At 47.3% G+C, this 17,520-nt stretch overlaps 1 protein-coding gene across 10 annotated transcripts in view; it reads left to right on the top strand.

Annotated features, from left to right (window-relative positions):
- The window catches only part of MAPK4 (mitogen-activated protein kinase 4), a 162,105-nt gene that overhangs the window by 135,168 nt on the left and 9,417 nt on the right, over positions 1–17,520 (top strand). For 9 of the 10 annotated variants that reach the window (XM_075932669.2, XM_075932670.2, XM_075932666.2 and 6 more), the window contains 2 exons: positions 7,051–7,212; positions 11,954–12,179. In XM_075932669.2, coding sequence (XP_075788784.2) covers positions 7,051–7,212; positions 11,954–12,179 — 388 coding nt within the window. The remainder of the gene's footprint in view (positions 1–7,050; positions 7,213–11,953; positions 12,180–17,520) is intronic. The other variant, XM_075932668.2, reaches the window with a different exon arrangement.

The following is a 17,520-nucleotide window of genomic DNA, read 5'->3' as shown; positions in this document are numbered from 1 at the left end:
CCAAAAGGGGTCTCAACCCCAGATAAATCTGTTTTTGTGCAAAAGTTTTACACAGGGAAAGCTCATAGGTTAGCTCCCTTTATCAACGAGAGAGAGCTATGGAGTGGTGCCCTGCAGGGATCTGTACGGCAACTGACCCTAGTCAACAGATTCATAAATGATCTGGAAGACAGGGTCAACGGTGACGTGGCAAAATTTGCAGATGATACTAAACAGCTCAGGGCTGGGGAGCCAGTGGCGGGGGGGGGGTGGGCAGGAATGACCTCCCCTGGTCCAGCAAAATCCCTCATCTGGGACCAGTCAGGTCCTGAGGGTGCCAGCCCAGGGAGATCCAACATATACTGACAAACTTCTTCCCTTGGTCCTGCTAACCCTTGCCTGGGCTCTCTGTGCAGCTTTAATATGTGTCTTTTCTTTATAGCAATTCTCACTGTGTGTCAATCTTTTCTTATTTATGCCTGTGCCTGTTTCAAGAAAAAAGATTCTTTTAATACAATCTCCAAGCGCCAACTGCTGGGTTCTTAACATAGTTGCCCTTTACTTTGCAATTAAGCAGCTACAGGTTGGACCTCCATGGTCCAGCTCCCTCGGGACCTGACCGGTCCTAGACAAAGTTGTTTTCCAGACCAGGGAAAGTCAGGGGGGACGGACACCAGCCTTTCCTTTGGGCTCCTCTCCCCAGCTACCTGCCACTGCTGCCCCAGCCCCTGGCTCTGCTGCCCTACCTGCCACTGCTGCCGCAGCCCTGCAAGTTCTCGTAGCCCCTCTGGTCCCAGGAGCCCTACTAGTGCTTGAGGCCGTGCCAGCTGTGGGCTCTGAAGCCTCCCCCTCCCCTTCCTGGCCCTGCCAGCTGTGAGCTCTGCACAGGGCAACCTACAGCCAGTCCAGCTGGAAAGCCAGTGTGGGGACAGCAGAACTCACAGCTGTCAAGGCCAGGAAAGAGAGGGGCTGCCAAAGTCGATTGCCCAGGGGGCCTGGTCCTGCTGGCTGGCTCTGCACCCAGCTGCTGGCAACTTCTGTGCTGGAGCTTTCTAGTCCAGCAACATCTGTGGTCCTACTGGATCATGGATGCTGCTAGACCAGAGAGTCCTGGGCCACAGAGATTCAACCTGTTGTTAGCAAACTGAAATTGTTGAGCTCAACTGAGAAGGAATATTAGTATCTGGAGCCAGGCAATTTGTAATAAGGACTTATTGGAAAAAATCAGCCCTTTTTTTTCTCATAGAGTATCCATGGTTCCTTTGCATTTGTTATGCCATTGGTTTTCTTTAAAACACTGCTATTGTTTGAAATTGACAGATCACGTCTCTCTATTTGTTGTTCCAGCTGTGTTGCTTTCCTGCAAATTGTCAGATAAGTCACATGATAGTGTTTCTGGTCCCTGCTCAGATGAGTGCTGAAATATTTCTAGAGCAAATACTGATGAATGCAAAATTCACTTTCACGTGGAGGAGTATTCTTGGCCTCTGAAATTCACTTTCACAAACATTTATGCCAGGAAAACTCTGCTGTGCTGAATATTTGAGAGAAATAAACATAAAAGGAGTGTGAACATGGGCAAAGCTAAAATGTGATTTTTACAGTAACTGGATTTTTTTCCACTAATGTCCTCTTAACTGTTATTTCTATTGTGTTAGCAACTAGGGGACACCAGTCATAGGCTTTTGGCCAGGCTGTGCACAAACAAAGAACAGAAAGACAGTCCCTGCTCAGAGGAGCTAATACACTAAGCATAACACAAGAAACAGAGAGGGTTAATGGTCTTGATTATACTCAGCTGGCTCCCAGGCCTGGAAGGGGCTTCATTGTGGGTTGTGCAGGTAACTGTGTCACCGCTGAGATTTTCAGTGGTGGCACGGTTATCCTAGCACACAATTTTTAACATCCCTAGCGGTAATGCTGTGGTCACTCAGGGTATGTCTACACTACAGCGCTAGTTCGAACTAACTTAGTTCGAATTAGTTAATTCGAACTAAGCTAATTCGAACTAACGCGTCTAGAACTAAAAACTAGTTCGAATTAGCGTTTTGCTAATTCGAACTAGCAAGTCCACATTGAGTGGACTCTGAACAGGGCTTAAGGATGGCCGGAAGCAGTGCCGGCAGGGCATCAGAGGAGGACTTAGAGCGTGGAGATGCTGTCTCAGGCTAGCCGAGGGCTGCGCTTAAAGGGTCCCGACCCCCACCCCGGACAGACAGTTCTCAGGGGCGCCCCGCTTGCAAAGCAGTCCTGGCTTGGATTACTCGGAGTACCCACACTGGGCACATCACACCACTCGGCCATCAGCCCGGCTGCACTTGCCGCAGGCTGCCATCTGGGGAGAGGGGGCAATCGGGGGGCTGCAGGAGAGCTTCCACCCCCAGAAGCCTGCAGAGCCAACCCAGTCCTCCCCATCGGGGGCTCATACCCCATTCCTCCCTCACCTCCTTCCACTTACCCTTCCCTGGCCCCCCTTCTTATTGATGTACAAAATAAAGATAACGTTTCTTCCAACATTGACTCTGTCTTTATTGAACAAAACTGGGGGAGACTGGGAAAAGGAGGTGGGAGAGGGGAAGAGAAAGGCTGGGAGAGGGGAGGGCAACTAACATGATCAGGGGTTTGGAACAGGTCCCATATGAAGAGAGGCTACAGAGACTGGGACTGTTCAGCTTAGACAAGAGGAGACGGAGGGGGGACAGGATAGAGGTCTCTAAAAGCAGGGGTTGGGTGGAGAGGGTGCATTCAGAAAAGTTCTTCATGAGTTCCCATAAAGAAGGACTAGAGGACACCAAAGGAAAGGAATGGGTAGCAGGCTTCAAACTAGAAAGAGAAAGTTGTTCTTGACAAAGCAAATAGTTAACCTGCGGAACTCCTTGCTGCAGGAGGCTGTGAAGGCTACAACTAGAACAGAGTTTAAAGGGACGTGAGATCAAGTCAGGGAGGTTGGGTCCATGGAGTGGTATTAGCCAGGGGGTAGGAGTGGTGTCCTTGCCCAAGGTTTGTGGAAGGCTGGAGAGGGATGGCACGAGACAAATGGCTTGGTCACTGTCTTCGGTCCATCCCCTCCAGGGTCCCTAGGGTTGGCCGCTGTCGGCAGACAGGCTACTGGGCTACATGGACCTTTGGTCTGACCCAGGACGGCCATTGTAAGCTCAGGGTCGGGGGTCTCAGTGGACCCCCTTGATTTTCATGCACACCTGCTCCTGGGTGGCCAGGCTGGCAGCTCTCCTGCCCAAGCCGGCCACTTTCCTGTGCCTAGTGCGGAGATTGTGGATGAGGTCCACGATGTCCGCACTAGCCCAGGTGGGTGCCCGCCTCTTGCGGTCCCGGGCAAGCTCCCGGGAGCCGCCAGCCTGGTCCCGGGAAGAGGGGGTGGGCTGGGGGACATCGGGTGGGTGGCTCTGTGCCGTGCCAGGTGCAGGGTCTGCTGGCTGGGTGCTGGCAGGCTTGCACCTGGCACGGGCACCGTAGCCAGCCCGTGCCCCTTTAAGGGGTCCGGGGCCGGGAGGGGGGCATAGAGTTTCCCTGGTGTTGGCCAGAGTGGCCACCAGGGAAACCTGGGGAGGGCTAGCCTCCCACTAGTTCGAATTAAGGGGCTACACACCCTTTAATTCGAACTAGTAAATTCGAACTAGGCTTAATCCTCGTAAAATGAGGTTTTCCTAGTTCGAACTAAGCGCTCCGCTAGTTCGATTCAAATTCGAACTAGCGGAGCGCTAGTGTAGCGGCTATGAATGTTAGTTCGAACTAACGTCTGTTAGTTCGAACTAACATTGTAGTGTAGACATACCCTCATATATTTCAGAGCATTAGAGAATCATTAAAGATTGCATAGCACTTTTTGCATAGCCTTACCTAAATCTCACGGGGGGAGGCTACCGTTGTAGCAGCCTCCCCCATTGCCTGCAGTTTCAGCTGGGTACAGCTAATTCTTTATTAACCGTTCTAAACTATCCTATGACCCACCTGTTCCCAGATGGGGAGGAGTGATTTGTCCAGCATATCAGTTTAAATAAGAGGTCTGTTCTTGGGAGCACCCAAAAATCCCATTGAGAGCTAGCGGGTCTCTGGACTTTGGAACTTGGACCACTTTTATTTCAGTTCCCAAATATGGAGTTAGGTGTGATACAGCCTGAAGTGCTACTGCTAAAGAAATAGATGCTCCTCAGCTGTCACATTTAACTGTACCCAGGAAAACACGAGCCTCGACAAGCCCATGTGAGGCCAGAATGTTGGCTAACAGCCCGGTCTGCAAATGCTAAGAGGCCTTTTTAATACCTTGCTGTTCGAGTGATTTCTGGAAAAGACAGATGGGGAGTTCAGGCAGAGCTAGAGGGTCACTGAGTGTTCTCATGGCTGGTTTCTGAGCAGCTACCAGCCTGCAAGCTGGCAACCCGGGCAACTGTTCAGTTGACATTGAGCCACATCGTAATAGCGTGTGTCAGGAGTAAGTTTGTTCATTTGTATGAGAATTTAAAATGAGGCAAGATGGGCATTTAATTGACAACGATTCTGCAGTAACATCACATGGCAATTGGGTACAGTGAAATGAGGCAGCAGCGGCGACTTGTTCTTTTGGTGCTGTGGACCAGTCTCCCCCTCTTACTCATGCCCTAGTTTCTGAGAGGCACTGGGGGCTCTGCACTAATACATGGTGCCAATGATAGAGGACATATCAAGAGATCAAATCAGTTTCCTTTCTCGCCTGATTTCATAGCTGAGTCGCTGCAAGAGATCTGGAACTGCCCCCTCAGCCCATGCACTCTCCATACTCTTTGGAGTATACTCAGCCACCTGGAGTGCATGGAGGGAGAAGCCCTTACACTTGGGGATGTGCAAGGTCTGCAGCAGGTACCATGTGGGAGCAGAAGTTCAGCAGCTTCTTGTCCTACTGTGCAGTGAGTGATCTGGCCCTGTGTTGGTAGATCACTATGGAAACCCACGTCACCCATACACGTATTTCTGATAAAGAATCAGTTTCCTGCCCACCAGCCTCCAAAACTGGAACTTTATATCTGGAGCTTTTCCAAGCAAGTTAGCTCCACTCCCCAGTTCCAGACCTGCACTTAGAACTGGGCAAGCCTGAAACAGAAGAGGAAGAGTAGCGCCCCCTGGTGGGCTCCCTAGGCATCCCTGTGTGAAATACCACCGGTCATTCATTGTGCTGCCTCCTCTAGGGGTTTGCCTAAGGCCAGGCCCACACTAATAATAACTTTTGCTGGCATAGCAGTGTGATTAGGCAGGGCTGGGAGTTTTGTGTGTGATATTTCTGTGTTGTCCAAAAGCCCTGGTATATCTGCACTACAGTGTGTTTATTGGTATGGTTTATATAAGCTATACCAGCAGAAGGATTTCCCCACCCCCCCCCCCATATAAACTGTATCTCCACTAGAAGGGTTTGCTTGCTTAGCTACACTGGCACTGCCAGCCTGGTAGCCTTTTCCAGACCTGGCCTACATCATTGATCCATCCTGTTAAAGGACAAAAGGGAGGTGCCAAAGCCGCGTTGGACCTCTCTTGTTTTGTTTAGTGCAATGGTTCCCAACCTTTTTGGCACCAGGGCCGGCACACCTAGTCACAGACTTCTGACAGATTGATAATGTTTTATTTGCATATTTGTTATTTGCATAAGTCTGTCAAAAGCCTAGCCCACAGAGTCCCCAGTGACCGCCCTAATCCCTAGAGCCTCCTACCCCCCACTGTCAGCTACTGACCCCAGAGTGCCCTGCACCCAATCCCCACCAGTGCAGCCTCCTGCCCTCAGAGCCCCCCAGTGCCAACCCCCCCATCCCAAACACCTCAGTGCCAGCCCCCACCCCTAAGAGCTTCCCTACCACCCAATCCCCCTAGTGCCAGCCTCCTCTCTCCAGAGCCTCACTGCACCCAACCCCCAAGAGCCTCCCCCAGTGCCAGCCCCCAATATTAGCCCCATCCCCAGAGTCCCCCAATGCCAGCCCTGTCTCCATAACCCCCCCCCCCCACTAATTGCTTGGCATCCAGAGCCCCACAGCACTAGCCCCACCCCTGGAGCCCCCAGTGCCTGCTCCGCCCCCCTCTCCTAGCCCTGCGCTGTTGCCCACATTGCAGCAGTTCTGCAGGCTGAAGCACACCACCCAGTGCCTCCTGTCTCTCCTCAGCTATTGGGAGAGGCATGTCCTGCCCCACCTCTTAGCCAATCAGCACCAGGCAGGGGCAGGGGCAGGGGCAGGGTCTCCCGGCCATGCAAGAGCAGGGTGGGATAGCTCAGTGGTTTGAGCATTGGCTTGCTAAACCCAGGGTTGTGAGTTCAATCCTTGAGGAGGTCATTTAGGAATCTGGGGCACAAATCTGTCAGGGATGGTACTTGGTCCTGCTGTGAAAGCAGGGGACTGGACTTGATGACCTTTCAAGGTCTCTTCTAGTTCTAGGAGATAGGCATCTCTATTCATTTCAAGCCATGGCAATTTGGCAGCTCTGTGCTGGGGCTGGCAGGCAGAGGTGGTGCTCCTCTGGGTGGCCATCCTGAGTGGGGTTAGTCAGGGGGCTGTTAGGCTGGGGGAGTGAAGTCCTCCTCTAGACTATTCAACAGGCACAGCACAGACAGTAGCAGTGCCCACTAGTGCCATGACTGTCACCTAGAGAGCTCCCATCTCTGAGGAGGAAATTCCAACTCTGTCCATTCAGTCTGGGTCATTGGACTGAAACTCCCAGTTAAGTTGTGGGTAACAACAGCACAAGTACCAGGGAAGTAAAAGCTCAGCAGCTGAGTGGGGTGTGGATGTTTATTATTTAGAACTGGTGGTGAGGTGTTGAAGTTAATAAAAGCAAGCATTTGTGAGGAAACTGAAGTATGAGAGAGCTCTCCTCCCACATTTCTGGGCCTATGGGGAAGCCTTCTTGGGGGAGAGGGGGAGAGAAATACCCACAGAATTCAAGACTTTATATTCTTGATTTTTCCTAAGGTTAAAAAAAAAATCAGAAAAAACCCTTTCTGTTTTCAAAAGCTCCAAACCAAAACACCACCACAGAGGCCCCGAATGATGAAAAAAAAACTCCCCAGCACTGACAACCTGTTGTTTGCTTGTATAGGGAGCCATGAGTTGGAACAAATGCAGCTCATTCTGGAAACGATCCCCGTAGTCCACGAAGAGGACAAAGAGGAGCTGCTCAAAGTGATGCCAACTTTCATCAGCAGTACCTGGGAAGTGAAGAAACCTTTACGCAAGCTGCTCCCCGAAGTAAACGGCGAAGGTACTGTAGCTTTAAATCACATTTTGATCAGGTTCCTCTCATCCTCGTGATTTTAAGAGTAGATCTCCCTGCTCTCCTCCTGTAGGCTGCACATAAGGAACAACTCTCCAAGCCCAAACAGCACTGTGGAGCTGCTGGAAGAATTCCCTCTGACGCATCTTGTCTCCTCAGCAGCTAGGTCTTGTGGTGTCCCCCAGATCAGTAGGTTCCCAGCCCCATCATAAGGAAGGAATCACGTCAGGGCATTGGAAAATGTCTTAAGTTAATGCTTGCTGGATCAGTGTAATTCTGGGGAAATGCTGTAGGTTTTTTGGTATATGATGTTGAGGCACACTGGCAAACTCTTCCCCCGCCTCTTCATGGATCACACACATGCACATATAGAGAAGGGAGAGATGGCTTTCTCCCACCTTTCCATTAAACCTCCGCCCAGATCATTTCTTTTCCCCTTCCTCCCGTGCCCCCCACCCCCACTCTTGCTGGTGGGAAAAGAGAGGTGTGTTAGATCCTAAGATAGAAGTTTTATCTTAATAGTCTGGCTACAAGGCAGCAGTGCAGTGTTGTATGAGTAGATACCTTACTTTTCAGAAGTGTAACACTGGTGAAGTATGACACATTGCCACTCTGGTTCCTGGTGAATGCTGTTTTGGCTGCATTTGTATGTGTAACCCTTCTGCCAGGTAGCACCAGCAGCAGCCAGGGTCAGGTTCAATATCTAGGGGTTCCTTTTCATCCACCCAACACAGAACTGGCTTAAGCCCTCACCCAGTAACCTGGAAAATTCACACACACCCCTGGGTGTCTCTGGGAGGCAATGCTTCCCCACTCACAAGCACAGAGCCTGAGAGTAGAAAATAAACTTTTAGTAAAAGAGGGAGAGAAGTAACATGGCATTAATTTGGGAACACACCACAAACAGAGTTCATAACCAAACCAGGAGTAAACATCCCAGCTCGAGTAGGTTGGGCAATGTCTTTTCCTCTTAGGCTCACAAGCCCAGCAACGTAAGTGTCCCATTTACATACCCAACCCTTCTCTGCACCCAACTCACAGTTGCTGCCCTAGGTCAAAGCAGACCAGAGTTCAGAGGTAATCTGAAGAGTTCACCTCCCATCCTGATGTAGGAGGCATCTCACCCACTCCGCTGGTCACTCGCCCCCCATCTGCTCGCTGCTTTCTGGCGCTGCTTTGCTGGCTGCCTGCCAGTTGCTCCTGCTGGTCACTCCCACCGGCCGCTGGCCATGTAAAGGATTTGGCTCTGGGCCAAATCTAGTGATTTCAACTCTTTGTGATTTCAGCTTCTCAGTAATTTTAGCTCTTGGCCCTCAGTGCAATCCAGCCAAAAGTTTCCAGCATCCATGGGAATAATTTAAAATAATAAAGAGACTCCATATGGAGTCTATTTTAGTTTTATCGTTAGATCGGGGGGGGGGGGTGAGAGAAACAGGTCGAACCAGTCGTACAGCTCATGCCTGGAGGGTGTGTATCCTGCTGGTTCAGAGCTCTGCCCTTCCCTCCAGCCCCCTTCACGGAGTTTGGAAGAGAAAGCCTTGTCCATCTGAGATTCTTTACAATGACAGTGTTTCTCCTTTGAACTGAATTAGACACAATCTGGATTCCCAATAACAGCAAGCATTGGTGGTCATATTTTACAATTCCTATATTTAGGGATAACATGGTTTGTGACCCAACAACAGCCAAATTGGTTACAATAGGCAAGATACCATTCTAAAAGTTGAATGCAGTATCTAGCAGGCCTAAGCAACTGAGTGAACTGTATTTACGTAACCATAGTTGAATACTTTAGAGGTCTAAGAAACAGAGTGATCCACACCCAGGATTCCATTCTCATTCCAGCTGGCTGTAATGGAAGCATTGATTCAGACCCTGCTTACAACTGTGTCTGTTCTGAAGTTGTTATTAATGTCTTTACCCAGAATTTATCTTCAAGTTAGGATAATTTTCTCGTCTCCTTTCTTCTTGGATAAACATGTATGTGCACAGTGAAAGAACAATTCATTTTACCCATGTAGATTTGAGAACCCAGTACCCCCTCTAGTGTCCCAATCTATGGGGACAACAGACTCAACAGACCCCTGGGGAAGGGGGCAGGGCCTCAGGCAGAAGGGGCTGGGCTGGAGCTCAGTGACACCTCAGGGCTCCATCAGTGATTTAAGGGGCCTAGAACAGTTGCTCCCTTTGCATCCTCCTCCTCTCTCCTGCCCCCCCCCCCCGAGTTAGCATGCTCCCTTTGCATCCTCCTCCTCTTCCCTCCCCCCCCCCCCGGTTAGCAGGTCTGGTCCCAAGGCAGTTTTTCCAAACCAATGGCTGTTTTTTGTGGGGTTGGGGCAGTAGGTGTATTTACCTTCAAGACTTGCCTGCCTAGAATGACTGGTAGCACTTAAGTCACGTATAGTACAGTTGGTCCCTTCTGTGGTTAAGGAACCAGTTGAAACTGAGCTCTGTCTCTGTGCTTGAGTGCTGGAAGCAATGGGCCTTTGGCAGGACAACTTCATGAGCACTGGCAGGGAGTGGATGCCAAGGCCACCTCTCTGCTTCTGAATACCATGTCTTGGGCTTTGCATTCATATTGCCGGATGAAAAAGGCAGCTTACTGGGTTCTTATTTGAAATCCATGGTTCACCAAGCCCTGCTGAAGTGCTGCCATGGGGCAGTGTATTTTCTCTAATGCTGGGCTGTCTGTGTGGCTGGCATTCCACAGACAAGATCAACATGGACACAGAGGCAAAGCAGAAACCAAGGTATGTATATCAGTGTGATTCTGAATTAAAGTAGCCCATTATTGGTCCTTATCAACACTGATATACTCAGCCTCCTTATTGTAAGTCTGGGTCAAGTTCTAGGCATTAAGTACTAAAGGGATTTATTCTCTCCCGTGATTTATGGGAAGGAATGTCACTTGCCAGGCTTACATAATTGACTGACTTTTTCTTGCCAAATGACTTGAACTCTCAGTGAATTGTTTCATCATGGTTCTTGTTGCAAGCCAATGACCTTATAAAACCACTGATTCCTTCATAATTAATTAACGCAAACAGTGAAATCCTCCAGTGAGAGACAACCACAGGTATTGGTTAATATTTACCCAATGGTATAACAGGTATTGCCCTTCCCTTCCTCTTTGTGATTAACTGTGAACTCCTGCTGGGAGCACACAAAGAAGCCTTCAGATCAGTGTCTTTCCAGATGAACTGGAATATTTACCTGCATTGTTACAGGTATAATAAGTTAATATTTGAAGGATTTAATGATAAAGGCATGATCTGACTGGAAAAAAATATCATCTCTATTTTTATTATTGAAATTTAATAATCAGAATCATCCCAATAAATGAAACATCCTTAACAGGCACTGATATTTTCACGTACTCTATAGAAAAGGAAGCATAAAGAGAAAGAAAAATCACCAGGTATCATAGGTGTTTGCATTATATTGTGGGTGCTTTAATTGCACTGTTCCTGCTTATACATCATGTGTTTGTGTAGATTGAAAGTGTTCACGCTGCACGGTACTTTGTGAAACACATTTTAAGCACAGGGAATTCTTTAAATGTTAGTGGGCAGAATTATTTCATTGTCTTGATCATGCCCAGAACTTTAAAAATAGCCCTTTTAATTTAACTCCACCTCAGTTACACATTAACATTGAACAGTCAATTGACAGCTGTCCCTGTTTCCGGTAGTGAGATGAGCCCATAAAATGGATTTGAAAGCATGGAAGCACTGGTCACGCATCCAAATTCAGCAGAGACCCCTCTTAGCCATATTGAACGAATTATAGACCCACCTATAAACAGTCCATTTGAGTTCTGTGGGAGCTGGACTGGGACATTAGTATTTCACACTAACATTTTAGGTCCTTATCTTTAAGTTGGTCATTGCTCAGGTACAAGAATCTGCTTGCTGAATCAAAGCCTTGACTCTGAAATTCTGTCTTGGAGATGTAGCTGTATCTCCGCCATACCCTTTCTTCTATTAAAAGGGATGTAAGCGACTAGTCAACTACCCGATAAGCCTAGACTTATTGTGTGTTGAGTCGCTACTCAACTTGTTGCTTCCCTCCCCCCCCCCTTGCTACTTCTTTATCAGAGGCAGGAGCCAGTGCTGGAGGGAGCTGGCTTAAAAGCTTCCCAGCACCATCTCCACAGGGGAGGCAGAGGTGCAGTGGTGGGAAACAGCGCACGGCGCAAGCCGGGACTCAGCTGTCCCAGCTCACTCGGGGTTCTAGACACTGTGGCTCTGCTTTTGAAATGTAGTAAGAGCCACCATTGACTACTCGATTGGCTTCTTAACCACTGTTTAACATCCCTAATGTGAACGGTCAACTGGAAAACATTACCCTTACTGGGTGATGCTTACTGGTTATGGTTAACCAGCTAGGGCCTGTTGCAGGCAGAGGAACTCCAGCGTGGCCATCTGTGGCAGTTAACATAACATTTTAACTGGTTAACTAATTAAACGGGATATTACATCCCTAGTTACCATGTCATTCCAATGCATGCCCATGACTCCCAATACCTATGCATCTGTACATCTGCATCAAGGACCAATATACCTCTGTATTAGATGTACATAGGAGTTAACCTTTAATTCCATTCTTATTTTAAGGATGATTAACACCAAACCAATGGGTCACTATGGAGTCAGGAGCCTCTTTCTCTTCTAATACTATCCGTTTTGCTTTGGGGGAATTAACGAGCCTGTTTCTCTGCGGCACACAGCTATTGATTTTCTGGAGAAGATCCTGACATTTAACCCCGGGGATCGATTAACTGCAGAGATGGGTTTGCAGCATCCGTACATGAGCCCCTACTCCTGTCCTGAAGATGAACCGATTTCTCAGAATCCATTCCGGATCGAGGATGAGATTGATGATATTTTACTGATGGAAGCCAACCAGAGCCAGATGTCCAACTGGGACAGGTGCAGTATCCATAGCTTAGCAGGGTAGGCAGTCATGAACTCCCACTGACTTCATGTGCGTTTCTCTGAGCCATTGTTATACGAATCAGTAATACGTGCTCTAAAACCAGGAAGGACGGTGGTTGTTTATTTTACAGATCTAGCCCATATGTGGTCCCACTAACATCAATGAGAATTTTGTCATTGATTCCCAGTGGGACCAACTGTAGTCTGTGTGTGTGCATTACTAGGGTGTATTCTGCTCTCTTACAGGAGTGGAATTACATTGGTTTCAGCTAAGTTGCATCTTTTTGAATGAGAAGAATTTAACTCTTTTTTTTTTTTGTCCAAATGCTATAGTACCAGTTTTGGGGCCCTTTGGGACCCTTAAAGATCTGATTAAGAACACTGTATCTGCCACCTTTCAAGCTGCATAAGATCTGGGTCTGTAGCCTGACCTAGCCAATGCAGAAGCTGAAAGGCTGGTTTGCTACAGAGCTCCAAACTGGCAACAAGCTCACAGTTTTGCAGCTATGAAATGTGGCGCTCCCCATCTCTTGTGCTTTGCATCTCCCAGTCATTTCCCTTTCTAGGGGTGGGATGTGCAGTCTGACTGAGTTACTCTATGGCTAGGATAAACCTCCCTGGTTGCTACAGGTGGGTGGAGGGTGAGGGGGCATGGAATGGGTCTCGGCCTGGCATAGGGACCCTGTTTTTAAGCAACTAAGAATTTAGCTGGGAATAAGGTTAAGAACATAAGAACGGTCATGCTGGGTCAGATCAATGGTCCATCTAGCCCAGTATCCCGTCTGCCAACAGTGGCCAATACCAGATGCCCCAGAGCGAGAGAACACAACAGGTAATCCTCACATGATCCCTCCCCTGTCACCTATTTTCTGACCAACTGAGGCTAGGGATACCATTCCTACCCATCCTGACTAATACCCATTGATGGACCTAACCTCCACAAATCTATCTAGCTCTTTTTTTAACCCTGTTAAAGTCCTAGCCTTCACCACATCCTCTGGCAAGGAGTTCCAGAGGTTATCTGTTCACTGAGTGAAGAAAAACCTCCTTTTGTTTGTTTTAAACCTGCCAATTCACTCACCAAATATTAAGGGCACATAGATGATGGCAGAATAGTTCCTCTAGAATGGAGCTGCATGCCAGGGAAATCCTAGTACTTTTGCGTTGCGGATAATTAAAACTTCTTCCCAAGATATTTGACATTTTCTCAGCTGACAATTAAGTTGCCCTCTCTGAGCTCATTACAGGATTTACGGGGCATACTCCCAAAGAGCTCAGTTTACATGCAGATATTGATAACGGTCTAGCACTCTGGAGACAGTAGAAATGACATTGGGGTGGGAGGTTGTAATTGTGGCGCTTTCAAGGGTCTTTCAGTTTTAGAAGTTTGTATGTCCAGACCAGGTCAAATGCATGTAAATATCAGTTTTGTCTAATTGCTCCAGAACGTGACTGGTACATACCTATTTGCTTCACACAATTGTGGAGAAGACTTTTGCTGCACTTACAATTGGCTCCTAGAACCATTGGGTTAGGAGGGTCAGGTAGTCTAGCCTCCTGACATGATGCAGGGTTGTTTGAGTCTGAACTATCCAAAACAGATGGCTATCCAGCCTCCTTCTGAAAACCTCCAGTGAAGGAGAATCTATAGCTTCCCTAGGTAGAAACAGGCTTTCTCAGAACACAGCCGATGCAAGTCAATGCAAGGCAAACTAAGGTAATGGTCGATTTGGGACCAGATTAATAAAGAATTAAAGAAGGGTAATATAGTTAATATAGGATAATATAAGACAGATGGAGGCATCCAACTGCTGACTTGACATGATGTCCCAGGAGATGTGCTGCCTGGTTGGAGCCTGCAGCCAAACCATCACAGAAGGGTTGCCAAATCTTATTTCTCCTTCTGACCCCTGCCGAATGCTGCTCATTCAGAGATACTGCCAGGTCTGACCCTAAGCAGATCAGCAGTGACTCTAGGGTTTTGGAAGTGAAGGTGAAGGAATCAGGAGTGCAGCCTGTGTTCTTATCCATCCTCCCCCCAAAGGACGGTCAAGTCAATCGGATTGAAGAAAACAAAGCTGTTATGGATTAAATTTTCAGATGACCCAACAACTGAGGGAGTGGTAAATTACAAAGAGGTCAGGCCACTGATACACATTTTTGTGGGTTCCTTGGTAATCTGGGCAAAAGCAAACAATATAGAGGCGTTGAAGCTAGATGAAGTAAGGTGCACATTTTTAACAATAAGTGTAATTAAACATTACAGCAACTTATCAAGGGCTGAGGTGAGTTTGCATCACTGGAAATCTTTACATCAAAATTTGATTTTTTTCTAAAAAGGGCGTTCTTGATCAAACAGGAATTAATTCAGGGGAGTCATGTGGCCTGTGCTATGTAGGAGGTCAGATTAGTTAGTGCAGTGGTCTCTTCTGGACTTGTAACCCATAAATCTGAGATGCCCATTGGCCACAAAATCTTTATCAGTTACTTTTCTGCAGAACATTCAGCCTTAAGATTGGTGCTGCAGTCCCCTTTTAATGTACACCATTAAGGTGAACAATCATTATTTACAAAACCATACAAATTACCATGACCTCATCATCTAGTATATATTTGAGAGAAGCTTCAGGGGATAGCCAAGTTAGTCTGTTATGGAAAAAAAAACAATAAATGGTCTGGTAGCACTTTGTAGACTAACAAAACATGTAGATGGTATCATGAGCATTCATGGGCACAGCCCACTTCTTCAGATGACCGGAATTATTGCATCGACTATTTGATTAGCCCATTAATCTAAATTAACATCCCTAGTCCTTATCCCTAGAGCAATAATTCAAATGAAGCATGTACATTTTCGTTTTCTTTTCTAAAAGCCAAAAATTAATTGATTAAGGTCCGGAGCAATACCAGGTAAATCTTCTAGTAATACATAAAATGACTTTGATCTTTTGGCTTGCATAGTAAAAGTACTTATTCTGTTAATAGTGTACTATTATAACATAATTATCTCAGCTTCTCGATGATAGAGGCATTTTTAGTCACAAATGGGATGGGACTATGGTATGTGTTCTACATTATTTTATTTCTCCATTATATTTTGACAAAGTTGTAGCTAACAGGGTTTGAGCGTGGCTTCTTCTAACTATAAGAAAAGGGCTATTTCATTCTGGGAACTATACTCGCTAACCTATGATGTAGATCTGGGTGGGCAATAATTTTTAATGGGGGGCAGGATTTTGGCAAGTGGTCAGGGACCACATTTCTACCGAGGGGGCTTGGGTCTGGGACAGAGATTGGGTGCGGAAGGGAGCTTGGGGTAGGAAACTGGGAGGAGGATGTGGGTATGGAGTCTGAGAGGGAGTTTGAGAGAAGGAGGGGGTTGTGAAAGAGGGGATTGTGGTCTGGGGCAGAGGCTTAGGGTGCAGAGTCCAGAGGGAGTATGGGTGCGGGAGAGGATTTTGGTCTGAGGGAGGGGCTCTAGAAAAGAGTGCAGAGTCTGGGAGGGAGTTGTGACCTGTGTGAAGGGGGTGCTAAGGGTTTGGGTGATGGCTTGGGCCAGGGGAATGGGGTGCAGGGTCAGGGAGAGAGTATGGGTGCCAGAGAGGATTCTGGCCTGGGGGAAGGGTGTAGGAGAGGGTGCAGGGTCTGGGAGGGAGTTGTGACCTGGAGGAAAGAGGAACAGAGAGTTTGGGTGGTGTCCTGGGGCACGTCGTTGGGGGAGGGAATGGGGGTGCCAGAGGCAGGCTCTGGCTGGGAGGCGTTTACCTAGGCAGCTCCCAGTTAGAAGCCCTGCAGGAATCTGAAGGCTGCAGTGACAAGCTGCTCCATGTGGCTCTGCTCTGAACAGGGTGAAGGAGTGGAGGGCAAGGGAGAAGGAGGAGGCTTCATTGGCTATCCCTGCCGCCAGCAAAATATCTCAGCTGCTTTTGGTCAGAAACTGGCCGATGGGAGCTGAGAGATTTTGCCGAGGGGTGGGACAGAGTATAAAGCCTCCCTCCTGGCTCCCAGAATAAAGCAGTCACTTTTAAAGTGGCTGCTGCTGTGCCGTGCTTAAGGGTTCCAGCGAGGCAACCGTGGGCCAGATCCAGTGGCAGCCTCTTGCCCACCTCTGCAACAGCTGATCCTACAAGGCAGTCATTAAAATAGCTTCTCCATGGTTCTCAGACAAACCATCCGTGTCTACAAAGGTCAGAGAAATTGCTCTAGAACCCTACCAACAATAATCATGTTTAAATAATTCTGCTGCTGAGCAATTTACTGTTTCTCTGTGTATCCGTCAGCACATTTTTTTGAAACAATAAATCGCCATACTCTGTGCTGGATATTACATATACAGCCTACTAGCAGATTTACCCAGCATTGCTTGGGTCCTTAACCCAATTAATTTTTGTTTGACAGACTCTCTCAAATATATAGTAGCTATTTCCAGAATGAAACCCTACAGTTTGGAGAGGATTCATCTTGTGTGTTATCTTTGCAGAGTAGTGCTGCTAAGCTGCTGAGTGTCCCAAAGATTAATTATCTTTTCATGGAGTTTCATAGACTCTTGTTCTCCAGGAGTAAGAGTTTGTCAAGTCAAATGATGTCTCAATCCCTTGGTTGTTATTAACCCTTTTAAATTTTGAGGCTATAAAAGCTATCCAAGTGAGGCTCAGACTTAAAATTCATCACTGACGTAATTTTTCTCCTGAGACATAATTTACCTTCCATTCTGTCCTGAGGGAAATAGCGGTAGATGAGATGAACAAGACAATTGAATTAATTGCAAGGCTCCTTCAAAATGTCATCTTTACTAAACAAGGCATTTGCTTATGAGGCAGCAGCTGATTCAATACCCTCTTTCATTGTTTCTGCTATTTCAAAATGCTGCTAGCTTTGTCTTGTGATGCTTCGGACTGAAAATAAATCAGAATGATTTGTTTTTACAGTGTGGACAAAGGACACAGGAGGATAGTGTAATTGTGCCTAGGAAGCTATTCTTTTTTTACAACAGTGCTTTTTAGTTGGTAGCGGTGTAATATAAAAGCTGGTATGAAAAAGTCAACTTGTGCCTGGTGTTACCACAGAGAGCTCCCTGAGATTCTACAGGTTCTCAATAGACCTGGAACAAGAAATAATTGCAGTATATCAGCTACTACCTTTGTGGCAGTTCTTGGCAGATTATTTTAATGGCAGTGGCTTTGAACTTTCAGGAGGAGGGAATGAAAAGGTAAATTTGTGTTTCAATGTTAACTCCTTTTCTGGAGAGGCTGGAGGGCTCAGAGGATTTTTACTGAGCTATGGAACCTTTGAAATCCAGGTTCCATGTTCAAATCTACAGTAGGTGGATAGTGACTAAGAACAGTTACCATCTGTTACA

Source organism: Pelodiscus sinensis, chromosome 6, assembly GCF_052426305.1.
Source record: "Pelodiscus sinensis isolate ZL-2025 chromosome 6, ASM5242630v1, whole genome shotgun sequence".
Lineage (NCBI taxonomy): Eukaryota > Metazoa > Chordata > Testudines > Trionychidae > Pelodiscus > Pelodiscus sinensis.
The sequence above is the reverse complement of the archived record's forward strand: the minus strand, read 5'-3'. Positions and strand labels throughout refer to the sequence as shown.